The 19,893-nt window shown below is 43.0% G+C and overlaps 1 protein-coding gene across 4 annotated transcripts in view; it reads left to right on the forward strand.

Moving 5' to 3' along the window:
* Positions 1–19,893, forward strand: part of DENND5B (DENN domain containing 5B) — a 105,458-nt gene that overhangs the window by 74,457 nt on the left and 11,108 nt on the right. For 2 of the 4 annotated variants that reach the window (XM_041467183.1, XM_041467184.1), the window contains 8 exons: positions 7,515–7,608; positions 8,620–8,730; positions 10,927–11,058; positions 12,022–12,174; positions 12,642–12,720; positions 13,945–14,026; positions 18,532–18,660; positions 19,392–19,513. In XM_041467183.1, the coding sequence (XP_041323117.1) occupies positions 7,515–7,608; positions 8,620–8,730; positions 10,927–11,058; positions 12,022–12,174; positions 12,642–12,720; positions 13,945–14,026; positions 18,532–18,660; positions 19,392–19,513 (902 nt within the window). The remainder of the gene's footprint in view (positions 1–7,514; positions 7,609–8,619; positions 8,731–10,926; positions 11,059–12,021; positions 12,175–12,641; positions 12,721–13,944; positions 14,027–18,531; positions 18,661–19,391; positions 19,514–19,893) is intronic. The other 2 variants (XM_041467185.1, XM_041467186.1) reach the window with 1 other exon arrangement.

The following is a 19,893-nucleotide window of genomic DNA, read 5'->3' on the forward strand; positions in this document are numbered from 1 at the left end:
GAAATGGAGTTCTTGAAAAGAAATTTTTAAAACCCTAGAACCAACCAAAAAGTAGGAATGCATATTTCAAAGTGCCTTTTTTCAGGCGTCCTGCAAATGGAGACAGAATTGTATGGGTAATGGTCCTTTGAGGAATGGAGGATTTCTTCATCTTGTGAGATGCTGTATTTAGCAGTCTGCCTCTTATCCTTATGGGTGGGTTTCAGTTTCACAGTGTCAGCAACAGTGTGAGTGTGCCCAGCCTGCTTAAAGTTGCTTAAATCTTCTGTCTCTATTGCAAAATTGTAGTGAATCTATGAATAAGCATCACTTAAAAATGGTTTTCCTTATGCTTTTTGAAATTTGCTTCTGTTAGATTGGTACCTGTTCTAAAATGACTTTCACTCCTTGAATGGTGATTTTGATTTCGATCGCAGCATGTTTCAGAATTTGTAAGTACCAAAATCCCATCCCTAACCACATAGTGATGTCAAAGTGACAAATGTTTGGAATTTCTCCAGTTGTATGTTGCCAAAAAATCTTATAATTGGAAAATCTCAAGACCATCTGTTTGTATCTTTCTTCTGCCCGGTTTTCATGTGAGCAGCTGAGAAGACTCTTTCTCTCCCATTTAGGACATGTAATTGTGCTGATTTAACACCCATGTATAGAACAGCTTTTCCTTGCCTTCTGCAAATGCAGCGTGACTCTTCTGACCACAAAATCAATTGAAGTATATCCTTCCATTAATTTGAATTTCCCAGTGTATGATTCTTGGAGATAGGTTTTACTTACAGGGCTGGAGCTTTGCCTATGGGCATGGGCTAAGAGAACATTCCAGCTACGTTTCCAGACTCCTCAGGTGTAGCTATTGTGTGTTTATATTATAAAATTAATGCAAAGAGTATTGCTGTGTAGATGAGAATTATTTTTGCAGGCTTCAGTTTTACATAGCAAATTTTGTCCTGAATTTTGTATGGAAGTGTATGGGAAATGGGGAATAATTCCCATGTTGCAGTCAGCTGTTGCTGGACAGTAGCAAATAAAACAATTCAAAGCTGTTTTAATGAAAACATGTCCTCAGTGGCCAGCAATCAGGAATTTATTGCTTCCCTTTCTGGGCTGATAAACTAACAAATTTATAACCAGAGCTCATAATGTTATCTAGCTGTTCCCTTCCTGTAAGCAGGAGGAGCACTGAAAATACCTCTGTCAGTTACTGGTGTAAGTTACTGTTACATGTGTAAGACGTTGTATCTAAATCACAAATACAATGCAGACAACAAACATTTCTAGTTTCAGTTCTAGATCCTATATGTGATTTAAACAACTTAAACTAAACCCAAACCAAAACAATCCCCCAGTTCTGCCCTCCTTCCCATCAGGCAGCAACATCCCACTTGGGCTCCCTCTGTGCTGCTTGCCTTTGATACATCTCCCACATCATGGGAAAACCTTCTGAATCTACAGGGAGCAGCTGCAGCTTCCTCTGGGTACAAAAGCATCCCCTCCACGATGCTCTAACTGTGTAAAGAAGTCCTCCTAGAAAGCATCCCAGGAGCAAAGAGGCTGCAGTCCCTCAGGCTATTTGTCTGTTGTTCTGGAAAAGAGCTGTGGTTTCCAGAGCCCTCATTTCCTTTCTCAGACCCCAGCACCACACTGTGGTTTCTATGTGTTCCCTTCTTCCTTGTGTGCATTTTCTGCCAGGCTTTAAAATTGTAGCTGGAACTCCACTGGCTGATGCATTTGCAGGAGTGGAATTTGAATGACAAAAAGCCAAGCTACATAAACACTTCATGGTTTTTGATTAGCTAATTGTTAAATTAGGGGGGATATGCTTACAGTGCAGAATTAAAACAATGAAACAAGCTGTGTTTTCAATCTAATTGATTACCTTGTAACTTAATTCGTACTAAGAAGCTTGATAAATGAGATTAAATATTGCAGAGGAAAACAGTGATTCCCAGGCATGGGAATATATTTGCATTCTGGCAATTTGTATTGAATGCCTTCAAAGAACAACTGAATGCATTTTTTTCTTCTTTCTTTTGGTTTTCAAATGAAGGGATTGCTTTGTTACACATTTACAAAATGGCTTTAATTACCCTTTTTTGCCTTCCTATCTGTTTAAGCCTGCTTTCCCTCCCACTTCTTTATTGGAGCCCTGCTTTCCTCCTTGCTTACTGTCCTGCCCAGCTTGTTTCCTCTTTCCTGCCCTGGCCACTTCTATCACCTGAGCCCTCTCACTTGCATCCCATCTTCCTGTGAGCTTTGGTCTGTCCTGAGTCCTGCCTTTCCTGCAGCAGTCCCCAAAGGAGGGCACAGAGCAGGTCTCCAAGCACAGATCGCACTGTTCTTGGCCTCTAACCTCAGGCTTTTGCTGGGTGATGCATTGCTCTTACCCACGAAGCATTTCAGAAGTTGTTTGCTTTCTGCAGGCATTTGTTCCAGAGCTGTGTTTTGCTGATCTGACCACTGTGTCAGTATTTATTTACAAAACCTGTGCAGTAGGAGTGTATGGAATTGGTTCATTTTTCTGCTCTGTTTTATGACATGACTTGGTGGGCACTGTCCTGTGGCCTTCATCTTCAGCCCCTTCCTTCAAGGTGGGAACTGTGCAGGATTTATCTGCCTGGGGCTATGGTCCTCCTCATTTTTAAACAGGACTTTTTTTTTGCTTGTTGCTGGCATTTAACATCAGGTAATGATTTTAAAGGAAATATGATGTATATATAACACAAAGGGGTTGATGTGTCTCTGTGTGATGACAGAATTTGTTCTGGTTTTAACTAAATTATTTTTTGTATGCCAAATGGTCTTTTTCTTTTAATTAATGCTTCATATTATATGACCTTTTACTAACCCCCTGTCTGTTGGGTACTGTTTTAAGGCTGTGTTAAATGAAGATATCATCTTTTTTTAATCAAGCCAAACAATTGCAAGTAATTTAGAGTGGCATCTCTGCAGTGCATCTAGGTGGGCACAAAATGAGTCAGCAATGAGCCATCCACACACAGCACTGAGGTTATTTAAATTTTGTGAGTAGTAAAAGCTAACCTTTTACGTAAGAAGATCTGAAACAAGCAGTTGCTATACTTTAGGTAACCTAATGTAGCAAACCACTGGTGGGTGCAATGAAAATATGAACCACTTGTACTCCAATACATTCATTTTCAGGAATGAAGTGTGACTGACAACCTGTGCTTAAAGATGGTTTCTGAGTTAGGAGATATGTGTTGTGGTGACTTGGAACCTGATGGGTGAGTCTCCTGAGCTACTGATCCTCTGCTCAGCTGGTGCAAGGCAGGAAATGTGCAATTAACCTCTTTGAGTTAATATATCATTTTAACATAGCTGTGCAGAATTGAACCTGACAGGGAAAAATGGGCATTGAAATCCTTGCATTCACTATCCATTTGGTCTTCTCTGAATAGTGCTCCTGTCTCAAGGGACTTGCAAATTAAATATCTCATAGGACAGTGGTTCCTCAGGGCAGGTGATGTTGCCGATTCAGTACAGCTCTGCCTTACAGCGGATGACAGTGGTGTGTGCCACCCTTTAAAATCACTTCTTTTCCTGTGAGCTGATGGAAGAACCTGTCAGTGCAAGGCCACTCTCTTTAAGGCATTTTACTAATTTTTGTCCATCCAATGGGCAGTTTCAGAGCTTTCCTATGTCACCCTACGACAGAGATGGAAAAGGTGCCTAAGTCTCCATCTAGGCCTTTATTTTCCCTACCATGGAGCCATGTTTGTGGAGCAGATTCACACTGTGGATCCCCTCCCCTGTTAGCCCATCCATGATCAGGTGGAGCTCAGTTTCAATGTTCCTTTTCTTGTTTGGTCTGACATGTGTTTGACTTGGAATCTCTGTGTACAGTCCCACACATGTGAGCCCTACAAAGAGTTTGCATGTGCAGGCTGTGTGTGTTTAATGTGTGCCTGTTTTAAGGGGGTTTGCTGGAGGCTGTACTACAGCTGCGTGCTAATTTGTGAATGCAGACCTCAGGTAACTCCTTTGATGGACCTAAGTAGGTAAAATGGGTATTGTCATGATTAGCAGACCTAAATAGCAGCCTGCCTCATGAGATGGTGTATATGAGGAGATTTAGGTTCTGTCCTATAGACAAGTGTATTTGTCTCTTTTCTTCTCTCTGTCATCACTGTAAATGGATTGAAAATTACAATAGTGATTTTCATGGTGATGGTAATATTGGTTAAATCCATCTGAGAAAGAAGTTCTCTAGCAACACATTCATGTTTTGCAATATAAATCTTGCCTGCTAGACGCATGTCTGATTTGGGTAGACATAATTTCTTCATTTCTCCAGGGAACTTAAAAAGGGGGGCCAGGGAGAAGGTATGGGAAGAAAGAGATATGTACACATGGTCACGATACAGCATGGCCAGTCCCTGCTGTGAGGTGCTGTCTTGCTAGATGGTTTCTGACAGTGCAGCTTTGCTGCTGAGTGCCTTACCTCTTTTATTATAGAAATGTAAAAGATGATACTTAACGTGGGATGTTTCAAATGTTGCCATTACATTCCCTCCAACCTCTGCAAACATATTCCTATGCTTGTTGGTTCTAATTTGATACTAAATGATGCTGACTTGACTGCTTTTATATTACAAAGGTCTTAGTTGGAGGTGCCTTACTTCATTTCCATATGTTGAACTGAGCACAGTCTTCCCTGGTCCCTGCTCTGAAATATCCTGCTTTTCCACAGTCCCTGGAGGTGAGGAGCATTCATCTGTGGATATGGGAGTTAGATACAGACAGACACACTGAAATGAGCCTTTCCTCATTTCTCCATGGAGGCAGCTTGTCCCTGGGCTCCCTGCAGCACTGGACCCAAGCTGCCTGCTCCATCCCCAGAGACCTGGTGCTTGTAGCAATGCCTGCACTGTGAGGAATAAATGAAACATGCCAGTAGTTCATGCTCATGGCCCTGCCAGCAAAAAACTCAAAGGGAGAAGGCATTTTTGGGGTTGTGGAGTCCTTGGGTCACATCCAGGCTGAGCAGCAGGAGGGCTTCATCTCCTCAGGACAAGAAGAGGAGGGACACAGGCAGCAGTGGTTATCTGAAAAACCCAAGTCTAAGGGCTGCTGGAGGGAGAACAGCTTTCCTTGCTGCTTTGGCAGCACCTGGGCTGAGGTTTGAATAGAGCAGCAGCTGATGACAGGGCCAGCAGAGGTACCCACACGGGATTTCAGCAGCCATAGGGAGGTGGTGTGACCGCTGGGGCTTTAATCTCCCTTAAAATCACTTCAAGAGCAATTTAAAATGCAGTGACTGCTGAGGAGAGGGAATAGTTATTGTAATACTGAAGCATTGTTTTGGGAAAATTCTATGTGACCCAGTAAAGAAAAGGCTTTAAAAGATTTAGCCGCTTAATCCTGTTTATCTGCTGTTAGATCTTCACAAAACCTCCCAGAGAGATTCAGAGCAGCATCTGAATGTACAGACCTCACCGAGTGACTCAACAGCTCCTCTTCCTCAACTTAGCGTTTGGAAAAGAGGGAACGTGCAGCTCACTGTGTGTAATTGCTCCAGCTAATAAGCAGCAGTCTTTTTTTTCATAAACATCCAACAGTCTTCACCTTTGTATTATTAAAATGTCCAAACAGTTCTGATTAATAACCTGGAAAATGGTCTGTGCTGTCTCCCAGATGAAGTACAGCTCTGGAATGAACTGAAAATGTTTGAATGGTGGTGTTTTCTGTGGCTTTTGTTCTGCTTTCACCTGTGGTGAGATGTTTTCCCTCAAAGGACACTTAAATCAATTCTTTCATCTTGCAGTAAATGCAGAAATGCAAGTGGAGATGGATCCAAGCTCTGTCTAGAATTCAGAAAACAACCATGTAAATTGAGGCAGAAAAACTATGTTATGGAGTGATATTTGATCTATAACTTAAATTTCCCATGTGATATTGGCATTCTGTTGTGTGAAACATAAACATGGTCCTGGCTTGCAATAAATGGAAGGTCTCCAGAACCAAGTGGCTAAAGTCACATTAATATCTGCTATCTTCTGTTCAACAGAGTTTTTCTGTGACATTTCTGTTTCTTGAGATTATTAAAATGTAAGGGTTTATTTTCCCCCTCTTTGTCATCTTACGAGGCTTTAGCTGTTGCTTCTGAAAAAAAAAAGGTGACTTATTAAACACAGGCTGTACATTTTTAAGATGTCTGGAGGTGCAAAGACACTTATGTCAGTGATGTGTTCCTCTGGGAAGGTATCAGTATTTGCTGTGCAGACACCTATTGGGCTGTTTCATTTTGTTAGCAGAGACTTGAGGCCACAAAAAAAAAAAATGCTCTAAAAATAAAAGTGTTTTCATATGGGATACTGAGGTGATGAACCATAATTACATGCAGACCCAGATTTCTTCCTTTGTACTTGTTTTCTAGATGTTTTGTGAGGTACGATGGGACATCAGTTTGACTTATTTAAACAACAGTTCCTGTGGCTTTTTTCCCCTTGTATCTCTGTGGTGAGCCAAAATTCAGTCTTTGGTTGACTCTGAAGGACTGATGAAGATAGTTATGTACACATTTGCAAAGTCCTTCTCTCTGGAAACAGATGCCTTTCTTTGGTCACCAGGGGCTATATCCCTGTGCTACTCTTGGGTCAGATTCCCTCCCTGCACATCCCCAGTGTTTTGCCCAACATGTCAGAACCCAAGTCCAGCTCTGCGCAAGAATTTCCTCCCCAAGCATTCATCTGTATGTGTCGCCTGCTGAAACTCCTTGCCCAAACTGTTAGATCCCAAATTTTATTTGTATATAGTTTTGTTTGGAGTGCACACAGAAATACATGGGTTTGGGATTTGGAGACTGTCCTCACCAATGCCACCTGTGTGGATAAAGTTCAGCTGGGCGTCCATAGAAAAACCCCAGGCTTTCTGTGATACTTAGAAACCAAATGCAAAAAAAAGATAAGGTGAGAGTAGCAACATGACTAATCCCAGGAACATCAGTATTGTTTATAACCTTTAGACATAGGTGCACCCAGTAACAGTTGTTAAAATTGCAAAGAGAAGTTTGTCTCTGGAAGTACCACAGAAAGTGGAGAAAGGAGAAGTAGCACTTCCCACAGAAAAGCAAAATCATAGAAATTGCTACTCAAAATAAATCATTGTATTTTGTCTTTTGCTGAAGGTGCTGTTTTTGTCAAACCTCATCAAATGCAGCAGTGGTGTTGGGTAACTAAGCACAGTGACTTGCCTAGTGATGGTGTCAATGCTATGGCATGGCCTGTGCTTCAGGTACCAGGAGCTCTCACTGGAGACCCTGGCAGGCAGCTGGGCACGTTTCCATTGGGATTTTTGTCCCTTGGCCGAGTGCTGGTCTGTCACCTCCTGGGTGGTTTCCCTTGGGGTGGCTGGGCACCAGCTCGCACCCGTGTTTACTGCAAGGTCCAAGCTTGGGCTTTCCCTTCTTTTGCTGCAGACCCATTGGATGTCCTTCAGCTCCTGGCTTTCCCTGCTGCTTTTCTTCTGCTCACATGTGTCTCCTTTCTGTGTTTTCCCAGCCGCTGGGCCAGCCGCAGCGCCACCACGCAGCGCAGGAAGGACCGCCTACGGCAGCACTCGGAGCACATCGGGCTGGACAACGACATGAGGGAGGTGGGTGGCCTCATCTGAGGGCAGCACGAGCTGTGATCCAGGAGGTGGAGGTTTGGACAACAATGTGCTGATTACTTGGGGCAGTTTTGTGGCTAGTGTATGGTTTGGTTGGGTCTCTAGCCGTTTGGATGCCGCTCCACTTGTTGTACAACTGTACAACAAAAGCACGTAACGTAAATGAAGTGCTTTTATTATTTTGGAACAAGACAGCCCCTTTGTCATCAGAGAAATTATTTGCTGATTTAACCCTGGCTGTGTTACTGCACACAGACAGCAGAGCCTGGCAGTGCAGCTGCCAAACTCTGGCCAGGATGGAAGTCTCTGGAAAAGTCAAGTCCTTGAATAAATGTCAGCCATATAGAAGTGAATGAGGCAGGATTCTTCCTTTTTTTTTTTTTTTAAGAAACTTCTTTTTTCCCTTTCTCATATGTAGATTTCTGACATGAGTATGCCTGTTTGAAAGGTTAAGACTTTGGGGCCTTTTTATGCCTAAAGCTTGGAAACTCCCGTGCATCTTATAAATGTCAGTCACATACATGTGTTTCTTTCCCATCTTTTCAGTTCCTCATCCTTCGTGAAATATTTTCTGCCACATTTTTCCATTGATGTCCATATGCTTCTATTGTATGTCACTAGCAAAAATATAACACTCATGCTGTTTTGTGGTAAAACTCACTCAGTAAAGCTGGTCTGCGTTGGAGTTTGCTCTCCAAAAGAACCTGAGTGGATGAGAGGACTCTTCAACCATAGCTTTGAATGATGTTTCATGGAAACACAGCAAAACAGCGCTTGTACCTGTTTGTTGCTATTTTTGCTAACATGGCTTTGCAATATATTTTAAGCAGTGCCTCCTGCTTGTATATGGCAGCAGAGCCTTCTCAGTACTTTGTCGTGTATTTACTTTTATTTACTTTCTCTTTTTTTTGGCTGTGGATCATATGCATGCTTCTTTTGCTTTGTCTCCTCTTTCTTTCTGGCTGTTCTGCCATTGGGGCATCTGCCTCCTCTTAGCCATCGGAGGAGCTTTTGCTTCGTCAGAACTCAATGGCCTTCTGGGAGTGGGATCAGGGACCACCCCCTCCTGCACGGCCTCCTAAAAAATCCTTCTCTGAATGCTGCCTGGTATGTTTTAGTTTTTCTTGTTGAAAGCTGCTTTTGAGATGTTGTTAGCATGAGGAACCTGTGTCTTTGCTGCGTCTCAAACCCGCCCCTTCTTGTAGAGATGAGCACGTCCCCGTAGCGCTTGGAAGTGTGGTTATAATCGGAAAAGTAGCTGGAAAGGAGCTTCCCCACCAGCTCCCTGGAAAACACTGTGGCTCCACGGCTAAAAGACAAGAATTTTGTTTAGCTTTGGGGTTTTTTTCCCCCCCATGTTGCTCACCTGGCAATTCAGTTTAGGGTGTCACATCCCAAGAGCATTGCTTTATGGATGCTGGAACAGGCAAAGGGCAATCAGCTGATTCCGTCAGCCCACCCTTAGTTTTTTTCTGGAACCTTAGAGTTTTTTGTTTTTTTTTTTTTTTAAATTTGAATATAGTAAGAAGCTATATAATGAATAAGGTTATCTGTGTTTTGCACTCTTCAGATTACAACCACACTTTTTATCCCTTCACATTTAGAAAGAAATATTCGTTTTTCTAGTTATGTATTCCCTGTATTACTTTTTACTGATTTTGCTGTTCATTTTTGCACTGAGATGGAAGTCACTTGAGGGGTTGCTTGCTGAACAACATACTTTCATTGTCTGTAACTTTTTTTCTTTTATTCCCACCTGTAGTTTTTGATCTATTATAAAATCCTTACAGTATTTTTGAAACTGTAGTTACCTAACTGAGAATTTCAGTGGAACACAGCTTTTTCATGGCAGAACCCTACATTCTTGTCTGGCCTGTTAGGGTGATGCTAAGTGGTTCTTGTCCAAATTTCTGATTGCATCGGAAAACCTGTACTCCCATTTGTTAAAAAAAAAAAAAAAAAAAGGTGGGGAGGAGCTATTTGCTATTTCAATTAACTTCAGTGTGTTAAGATTTGGTTTTGCTTTTCCTGATCTACTGGAAGGTGTCCATGCCCACGACAGAAAGTTTGGAACTATGTGATCTTTAAGGTCCCTTCCAACCCAAACCATTCTGTGTTTCTATGGAATAAATCTTCTGCCTAGACAGAAAGCTCCAAGGATGCAGCAGCCATAGTGACCTCTCAGTTCCCCAGAAAACCCAGCCAGCAACAGCAAGAATTCCCTGGAGGGATGTGATCTGCTCCTTCCAGGAAAGACTGGTCATTGTCACATACCATCCCCCAGAGAGGCATCATTAACAGGACAAAAACCCACTGTGGAAACAGAGCATTCCCACACCAGACTATGAATGCTGTTTTTCAAGACTTTTATTTGGCAATATTCTACTATCGTGCTCTTTTTAACACAAAATTGCGAATAATGCTCAAACAACATTTTGCTAGTTGTGGCAAACTTCTCAGGCTTGCTGAGGATGTAGCTCTCTCACTGATGCTGGGGTCAGAGGTCATGTGCTGACTGGTTTGTGGATTTTGGCTTAACAAAAATAACCAAACCAAACAAAAAACATACCCCCAAAAAACCAGACCAAAGCAAAAAAATACCCTGCACCTGAAGATAAGGCAGTGGAACAGGAAAGTTTGAAAGTCTTCAATTATAGCTTGGATCTTTTTCTAAACAGTATGCTGATTTCTGTCCATACTTTGCAATTACCATAGTAAGAACATGAATGATCCCAAGTGTCAATTCTGTTTAAAATGAGCTTCACTTTTAATCAAGAAGTTAATTGAGAATAAGATCCACTCTCATTTTTCCTGCATAAACTATCTAGATTAAAAGTAATGGATGAAATCTTTCTCATTCACTAAATGTATTTCTGCTTCTTATAGTTTATTTCCAGGAGGTTTTTTCTATTCATGTATAGTCTGGTCACAAATTAGACAGTTTGAAAAAAATTTTTTAAAAGTGAGAAATAACAGTGGAAAGAAACTTCCTTGGTGTTTTGGCTTTATTGCTGAATGAAGGTATTATACTGTATGCACTTGTACCTAACTTCATGCTAGTGACTAACAGCACAGTTCACTGGCTAATATTGACTGATTCCGTACCAATCCAGGGAAATATCTGGCTTTTTCTGTTGTCAAAATGGATCATTTCACTTCTCCAGCCTGACACCTAAACATCAGACAAATCAAGATTGTGTTTCTAGATTAACACTAGTTCATTTGTTTTCATCACCTTGCTTGCCTAGGATGAGGAGAGTCACTTTGACCTGTAATATCTAAAATTATTCTCTTTATTTTTAGAAATACATGCAGGAGGCAAGGAGTTTAGGTAAAAATTTAAGGCAGCCCAAACTGTCAGACCTCTCTCCAGCTGTGATTGCACAGACCAACTGGAAATTTGTGGAAGGGCTGCTGAAGGAATGTCGCATGAAGGTAGGTCATCCCCTGGGTGCTCTCCCCTGAACTGCAGTGAGCTCAAAGAGCACCTGCAGATGTTCTCCTGGTTTACAGCTGGAATGGCATGGTTATTTTGGAATACCTGGTTTCTGCAGGATGGATAGCCCTGTAGTGTTTTGCAACAGCTGGAGGAGAAAGGAACATGTTTTTGCTCTTCTGTTTATGCAGTTGAAGTTCATGGAAGTAGAAAGGACAGGAAGGAGATTCAGCATGATCAGACATCTTCTGGAGCATTTCCTTTAATTGTTCATATTTACATGTAGTCTAAACAGAATGGCCTGGAGACCTGTGGTCAAAAGGGAAGAATTCAGGATGTGTGGCTTGTGCATGTTGTTTATGCAGAGCAAATTAAGTATAAAGTTCCTGGTATTAAAGAAACTTTCATAGCCATGGACATACAACTTTTGTGTGTGTTGCAGTTGGTAGTACACTCCTTTACCTGAGTGTTAAACTTTATTAGCTGTGACAAGAATTAAAACAGAAGCTAAGTAAGACTGAACATGTGTTCTGTACTCTGCTTGGTAATAAATCACCAGCATAGAAATAGGACAATGGATAAAGTGTATAGAAGTAGGACAGCTGGAATAGGCTCCCTAGGGAAGTGGTCACAGCACCAAGTCTGCCAGACTACAAGAAGTGTTTGGACAATGCTCTCAGACACATGGTGTGACTCTTGGGGCTGTCCTGTGCAGGCACAGGAGCTGAATGTGGTCTTTATGGGTCCCTCCCAACTCAGGATATTCTGTGATTCAAAGTAATGAAGCAAATTTTTATTATGTAACTATTTTCATTAATTTACAGTCTCTGCAAATAGATTTGAAGTTTCTCTCTATTAGCCATGGTCTCTAGATTAAGCATGTATTAGTAAACTCATCCGTAAATTCTGTTCCTTGTTGGATAACATTCTTAGAAACTGTTGGGGTCTTTTTTTATTTATAGACTAAACGCATGTTGGTAGAGAAAATGGGCCATGAAGCAGTTGAGCTGGGACACGGAGAAGCCAACATAACAGGTCTGGAGGAAAATACACTGATTGCCAGTCTCTGTGATCTGCTAGAAAGAATCTGGAGCCATGGTCTGCAAGTCAAGCAGGTTGGTAAATACTGAAAGCCATCTCTGCTTTCTAAGCTGCTACTCAATGGTATAACTCCAAGATAAAGCAGGAGGTGTCTTTGGGATCAGTGTCCCTGGTTCATAATGTGCAAAGGTTTCAGGAGTTTTGGGTGTTTGGGTTTTTTGAGGGGGGATTGTTTTGGAGTTTTCCCCTCTGGAAATTGCAGCGATGTTGTCAAGTACGTGTTTGGTTTGTTCCCTTTCAACCTTCACAAAGGAAACCCAGAGGGAGGACAAACAAACAAGGTGGGTGGTGTGACTGCTGAATCAGTGGGGTGGTTCTCACTTCCTGAGGTTTCATGGCCCAAGAGAGAAGGATTGGCTTTCGTTACTGAACATTTTGCCCATTCAAATGCTGTTCCATTATTCTGACGTGTTTATTGGCCATTGCTGGTTATTTTTTTGCCTGGTTTATTTAAAGCGATATTTTGCTATTCTGTATTCAGGGGAAATCTGCATTGTGGTCCCATTTGCTTCAGTACCAGGAGAGAGAAGAGAAGCAAGAGCACAGTGCAGAGTCCCCAGGTGAGTACTTGGCAGGTGACTGCCAAGGCCATGAGAAGGTCATGAGAAGTCCATGAGAAGTCCATCACAGCAAATGAACTCAGCCACGGGAGGAACAGTGCAACCACATGAAACCCATGCAGGATTTTCAGTGTATTTGCTTCCAAATACCACGTTTACATTTTGAGATTTTTCATAATCATTGTGGGGATGTCTTGATGTCTGGACAAAATAGATTGAAATCACTGGAGGCAAAGGAACATAGTTTCCATCCTTGTCTGGAAAATCACTTGATGTATGTGCGCTACCTTCATTCCCTTTTAATGAGCATGGAGTGAGGTATGAGAAGCAGTGTCTCCATGAGAGACAATTTCTGAAGAAGCTGAAAGTGTGGAGCTGGGAATAAGAGGGCTGACATTTTTATTTCAGTGAGCATAATCTGTCTCTCAAATCCCAATATGAATAACTCCACATTCAGCAAATCTTTATACTGGTGGGTGGTACAGTTCAGAAATTGTGTAGTTGATCTCTGTCCATCAGTCTAGGTGCTCAATTTATGCTTTGGCTTGGCCCCTTATGATCACTAAATTACTTCTGAGAGGTTTTCTGATAACCTTGAGATGTCCCTGCCCAGTGGCTAGGATATTGTAGTAAAAGTCTCTGAACTTCAGTGGGTCTTCTTGCAAGGACTCTCCAATTCAGATCCTGCAGATGGAAACTTGTATGATCAGTCCTCAAAGAGGCATTTATGGACAAACGAGTGTCTCCCATGAAAGGACTTTTTAATAAGCTTCAATGAGTAATGCACTAAACAATCTGGCTGGCAGGCACAAATTCCTGAGAGCAAAATGTGTCACCACAAGTGGTTTGATCAGAGCAGAGCACAGAAATGCATAGCATTCTTTGCATTGAATATGTTACTGTAGCTTAATTTTATTTGAGTTGTTCTCAGAAGCTTCTTACTAATAAAACTCACTGCTGTACAGATTTAAGTTAAGGTATTTCACACACAAAAAAAGGAAGCTAGATCTCCCAAGTGCATTGCTGGGTTAAGGAAGGAATAGGTAATATATTCAGAATTTTCATTTTGTCTACTTCTGCATTTCCAGGATAGAGTTAATGACAATGCATAGAAACAGTGCAGTTACCAGCCACTTAAGATTGTTTTCAGCTGTATGTAGAACAAATGCATTGCAGACTATTACTGTAGTGTTGTGTTAACTATGTGTATTTTCTCCACTGTAGTTGGTGGTGGAACAGAAAGACGAAAGTCTGATACAGGAATTATTCTGCCTACATTGAGGGTTTCTCTGATACAAGATATGAGGTATGCAATTTGTTTCCTAAAACCTGAATTGTGGGTTTAATTGTGTAGCATAAAGTAAAGATCCTCACTGGCTTTGGGTCTACAAAAGCTAAGGAGAATTAAACCTTCTCTTCAGCCCACTTTCAAATCTACAACGTGTTGCCTTTCTGTTTTGAAAAACTTTTTTGTGTGTTCACTTGATCTTTTTTAGCGAGCAGAGAATGAAAACCACACATATATTACTGCAATTTTTGTTTTCCAAGGGAGCTCTTCCAGTAATAAAACCAGCTTGTACAAGTAACAGCAAATAAGTTAAATTCCTTGGTATTTCCAGTTTGTTTCTTTGAGTTCATTTTTTAATTACTGACCCAGCAAGTACAGTTGATAGGCAAAGTGAAGGGACGTAAAAACCAGCTCACAATGCCTGAGCAATATTCTTTCTTTTCAACTAGCATTTCATGGCAGAAGATAATAAATGTAAAAGTTTAGAAGTTCAATCTGACTAGAATTTGGGTGAGTTTAAAGCTGGGGTGTGAAGTTAGGGCAGGTTCTCTCTAGTGGACCACATCCTGGCTCTGGAGACCTTTTCAAACAGTTTGTTTGGAACCAGAAGGATTAGAGAGTCAGAAGAGGTGGAGGCTGGTGTGACACCAGCAGGCAGAAGTTCTTCAGGGCATCTCCTTGATTAAACCACTGCCAGGTCAGGCCACTCTTTTGACACTTGTCTTGCCAGGGCTAAGGATTGCAGTGGAATAAACATGCCATGAAAAGGGAGAAGTATTGCAATAATGCTCATCTGTAAAGAGCTGAGAGCAATTAAGCATGTAAGACAACATGAATACTGTTTCTTACGTTCTTCTTACACCTAAAAATATGGCAAAAGAACCCTAGGGTAAAAAATAAGATTTATTGTAGTTAGTTCACAAAACCCTGATTAGAGTGATGTGATTTTTACTATGTGGGTTGATAGATTAGTCAGATATTTCTGGGGAAAAAAATCACTGTACTCTCCACCTGCAGTGTGCAACCTTTTAGTTTGATGCTTTGTAGTTTGAGTCTTTTGTTCTGATTTCAAAGAGCATGACATGCCACGTACTGCTAAAACAACATGTAGAAGAGGGAGAGAGAATATATACAGTGTAATCGGGCGTAGTGGCAAGAGGTCATTTTGAACATGTGTCTGCCATTTTAGCATCCCTCTCAGGGGATGTGGCAGCTCTCTCCTTAATTCAGTCCCAGGAGACTGACAGGCATGTAGAGGGTCAGTCTGAGGGAAGGATGAAGGAGGATCTGGAGCGGAAACTCCTGTGCTGGGGGGGGTTGCTGACAGAGGAGGCTGTGTGTGCTCACTGCTGAGTGCAGGGGTTCTGTCTTCCGTGAACTTCCACTGGAGTCATGAAAGCCCTGCATGGATCTGAGCTCTCTTGTTTGAATCACAACAGTCTTTCTTACTGCTCTTCAGAGAAAAAGTGCAGAAGCAGAACATTACCTTTTGTAATATCTTGGGTATTTGTGATTGTCCACAAACATGTCTGGCCATAGAAAAATGCTGAGCAGACGGTGAGTTGAATTTGTCGTCTGTAATCTCGAGGCATACTTTCTCCTGCTTGGAAGGAATGCTGCCTAATATTTGTTTGCACACCAGGCTGAAGTTGAAGGATGGGTAATTGTTAAATTGCAGGGCTTGTGGTGCTGACTGAACTCATGGCTGGAGGATTAAGCATTGTCTTAAGCAGGGCTTGTTTCTGATGGCTCATGCAAGTTATGTAAACAACTTAAAAGCAGGGCTGAGTCACACTCAGTCATGCTCTGAGTGTGCCACATGCTACAGGTACCGTGGTGTGTCCTCTGCCTCCCCACCAAAAGCCAGGCATCACAGATGTGGTCAGGAAGATGCTCAGGGTGTTTATTTTGGTTCTGTGCATGGAATCTCAGTGGCACAAGCCAGCCTGGGGGTTCTCTCTCCAGCCTTACCCCTGGCACAGATCTGCCTCATCTCTCCAACCCCTCTTCCAGCTAGAGCCTGCTTCCAGCATGGCCTCACCCTTCAGGTATTGCTGAGCATCCAACCAAGCCAGTCAATATCAAGGCCTACCCAAAACCTTTGGTCCAGCTGGATTCAAGTTTCTGATCCTTCCTCTTTGGGCAAGCTCGTCCTTGCTATCAGCACTTGCTCTCATGCCCATGTCATGCCTCCCTCCTCAGGGAGCTTGCACTGGAGGATGTGAGCTGGCCACTGGGCCCTCAGCAGGGATGCTTAACCTGCTGTGTTCAAAAAGAAGGCTGAGCAAAGACCTGCTGCCTGCCTGGGATGAGCTATAGGCTCCTTCCTGACCGTGCTGCCATGGGAGCGTGCCCAGCATCCCCGGGGCACGGCGGTGCTGGGAGCTGTAACCTCTGCTGTCAGCACAGCTGTTTGCACAGGGTTTGTCTCACCATACCCCAGGCTTACATTTGACAGGGCAAATAGATTTTTCTTTATTACTAATGGGATTAAAAGCAAGTCCAAACCAGGGAAGTTGCATCGAAATGGCTGTTCAGTGCTATGACAAGAAGAATTTGCTGTGCAGTGGTGAGCATACGGTGCTTACACTTAGCTCACCGATAAAAATAGAGCTGTTCTGACTCTCACAACTGACAGTGAAATAAATTTGGGTTCCTGCATGCTCTGTTCTGTTATGCTCTGCTTTTGCTGACACCAAGACTGATTACTGAATCTTTTTAATATCTCTGGCAAGCTGCATGCTTGCAGATACTCATTTTTTTTCCCCAAATGCGCAATTAATGCTTATCTAGTCTGAACCAGACACAGGTAATGAAGAGGCACAGAGCGTGCATGGAATAAGGTTGAGTCCATCTGTACTTGAATCTTCTCACAGTGAAATAACATATTCTGCTCAGTGTTTCATATTAGATGTAATTCAAGCTGAGCACTCGGGGGAAGGGAGGGAGATGATAGTCTGTGCTTTGATCTTCCCATCTCAAAAGGCTTGAAATGTCTGAGGAGAGTGTCTCAACGTGATGTAGTTGACTGTAGCATGCATCCTGTTTCTCAAGGACTACAGCTCATGTGTCCAGCTCTCTGCTGGAAAGTCTAATGCCAGCTGTCATGCTCTGAGCCAGGAAGGGCTTTCCTGTGCCAGGAGCAAGGCTTCAGCCTTGCAGGTCAGCCTGGCACAGAGCAGGGCTGCTGGGCTCTGTATGCTGTTCATTTGTGCAGAGAAAACTCCTATTTCTGGACAGCTCCAAGTTGTTCTTTGCAAATTTGCCCTAAAGGTCCTGGGCCTGCTCCTTTAGAGGCTCTATAAACAAGAGAGTAGTTTTCTCAAATAATGCAGGGACTAAATATAACACAAAGCACACACTTGGGTGTAACAGATGGGGGAAAGCACGAGACTATAGCAGTCAATGTAGAAAGCATCAGTCACAGCACGACTTTGTTGGATTTCCTTTGGAGTAAATATTGCCACATTCCACAACACTCAGCAATGTGTGGAGGGCTGTCAATGAAGTTGCAGGAGTTGGACAGTAAATTGCAACTGGGATTAGTTCAGACTTCAGCTGATGGTACTTGGAGCCTGCCATGGATTTGGAGGGCTGAATTGCCTGTGCACTTAACATGCAGACTGCTCGAAAATTAAAAAATTTGAGCCTTTTCTTTCCCCTGCTGAAAACTGTTACTCATTTTTCTTGTTTTTTATTTAACCAAGTGGGGAGTTTTTGGAAGCAACTTTGTCCTGCCATGGCAGTTCTCTTCCTCTTCTAAAACTCTCTGTGCTCTAAAGCTAGAGTTTTTGGCATTCTCCAAACTGAAATGTGGGAAGCTTAAAAAGAAAAAAGAAAAGTATAACTGTAGAAGAAAGCCCCTATGGAACAGTTCTACTTTCCTACAGATGAAACATATGGAGGGCTGTTCAAATTATCACTTACAGGAAGGCTTCTTATATTCCTAAAAATGTGCTTCTGCTTGCAGCTTCCTGCTGCTGTTTTTGCCTCAGCAGTCCTCTTTTTCTCAGTTGTGTCATTGCTGCTGCTCTCAAGGGGTTTTGTTAGAACCTTCAGAGCCACTGTGGCTTGGAGAAACTCTCAGGACACGTCTTTGTCCTCTGCCCTCCCAGACACACTCGTTGAAGTCAGCAGCTTGAGGTGGCAGCTGAGATGTAATTGGGTCTCACAAGGTGCCTGCTTTTTTTAAGTCCTACCAGTCTCCATGAGAACGGCTACCTCGGGCAATGCAGGGGTAAACAGGTTTACCCCTCCTCACCTTGGCCAGGCAACCACAGAGCAGCTCCTATGGGCTGCCATGCCCAGGAAAAGCTGCCACGTGTGCTTGTGCCAGCCTGGGGCTGCCAGGGATCTCATTGCCACAGTGCAGAGTTCTGGGGGCCCTGCTGGGGAGCTCTCCAGAAATTATGTCTGAAGACATTTTCCAGTTCACTTGCTGCATCATCACACTGGATGTTGCCATTTGAAGCATGCAGAATTTTTATGATTCATCTATTTATTTTTTTCCCCACACATTTCAGGCACGTTCAGAACATGAGTGAGATAAAGACTGATGTGGGGCGAGCCCGAGCCTGGATAAGACTTTCTCTGGAGAAGAAGCTTTTGTCTCAGCACCTGAAGCAGCTGCTTTCCAACCAGACACTTGCAAAGTAAGCCAGCTCTTTTCTTCAAACCTTCACTTTCATGTTGTGAAGGTGGTGTCTCAAGGTGCTGCTGCTTGGGGTACAGCCAGGCATCCTGTTTGGGTACTGTGGTTTCCAGCTAGAAGTGATTGAAGGGCAGGGGGGAGCTGGGAAAGGTGTACTGCCCACCCAGCAGGGCAAAAGTCTGCTCATCTGCATGGAAAGCACGTCACAGATTTCAGGAAGGAGGCATTAGTTGTTGGTCAGATCCCTGCACTGATCCCAGCCACTCTGCAGCTCTACAGATCTTGAGCTGACGGAGTGGTGGGAGCACCCAGCTGCTGCTTGGTGAGTTCTGCTGGGTTTTCTGTCACAGTGGGGAGCAGCAGGAAGATGTGGTCATTAAATGAGACCATTCCACAGTGGGAGGGTATGGGGAAGAAGTGAGGTTGCTGTGTGTTGGTTCAGATCTGCTGCTGTGAGTAGTGTTAGTTTTTACCTGTGCTTTGCAGCAAACCCCAAACTGAGATGAACTCAGCAGCCTTGCTGTGGGAGTGTGGAGCCAAGAGTGCTCTGTAAAACATCTGTAGCACATTTACATGTCCTCTGTGGGTTTCCAGCAGCTTCTCTTGTTGGGGAGTCATACCTCCCATTAAGAGCCACTCTTCATTTGGTGTTTTGAGATTCAAACACCTTTTAAGATACTTGGTGCTTTTTCAACAGCAGCGACAAAAATGCCATGTGCTTGTTTCTCCCAGGAAACTTTACAAGCGTTACGCTTTCCTGCGCTGTGAAGAAGAACGGGAACAGTTTCTGTATCACCTGCTCTCACTCAATGCTGTGGATTACTTCTGCTTCACAAGTGTCTTCACTACAATCAGTGAGTTGGAGAATCAATTTTTTTCCCCCTGACTAAAAATTAGTTGCTGTCATGGTTTGTAAGAGCTGATGTTGCTGGTGCCTGAGTAGCTGAGCCCTTATCTGGGAGCCTTGGTTGTTGCTGCAGGGCTCCTGGGTGCTGGGTGTTGCTCTGGGAAACTAGCTGGAGAGCCAAGGTTGTGTGGGAGTGCTCTGGATAAGAACATTGCACAAAGGAGAGTAATCAGCAGGGAGTGCTGCTCTCTGTGTAGTTCCTTTCAGCTTCCCTCCCAGACAAGTCCTCTGTCTCCTAATGCTTCTTTCTGGCCTTCATTAAGTGTGCATCCTAGCAGTCTGCTCTCCTCAGACTGAGGAGGAGATGGAAGATTGGAGGATGAAATA

Source organism: Pyrgilauda ruficollis, unplaced genomic scaffold, assembly GCF_017590135.1.
Source record: "Pyrgilauda ruficollis isolate IOZ18807 unplaced genomic scaffold, ASM1759013v1 scaffold201, whole genome shotgun sequence".
NCBI lineage: Eukaryota > Metazoa > Chordata > Aves > Passeriformes > Passeridae > Pyrgilauda > Pyrgilauda ruficollis.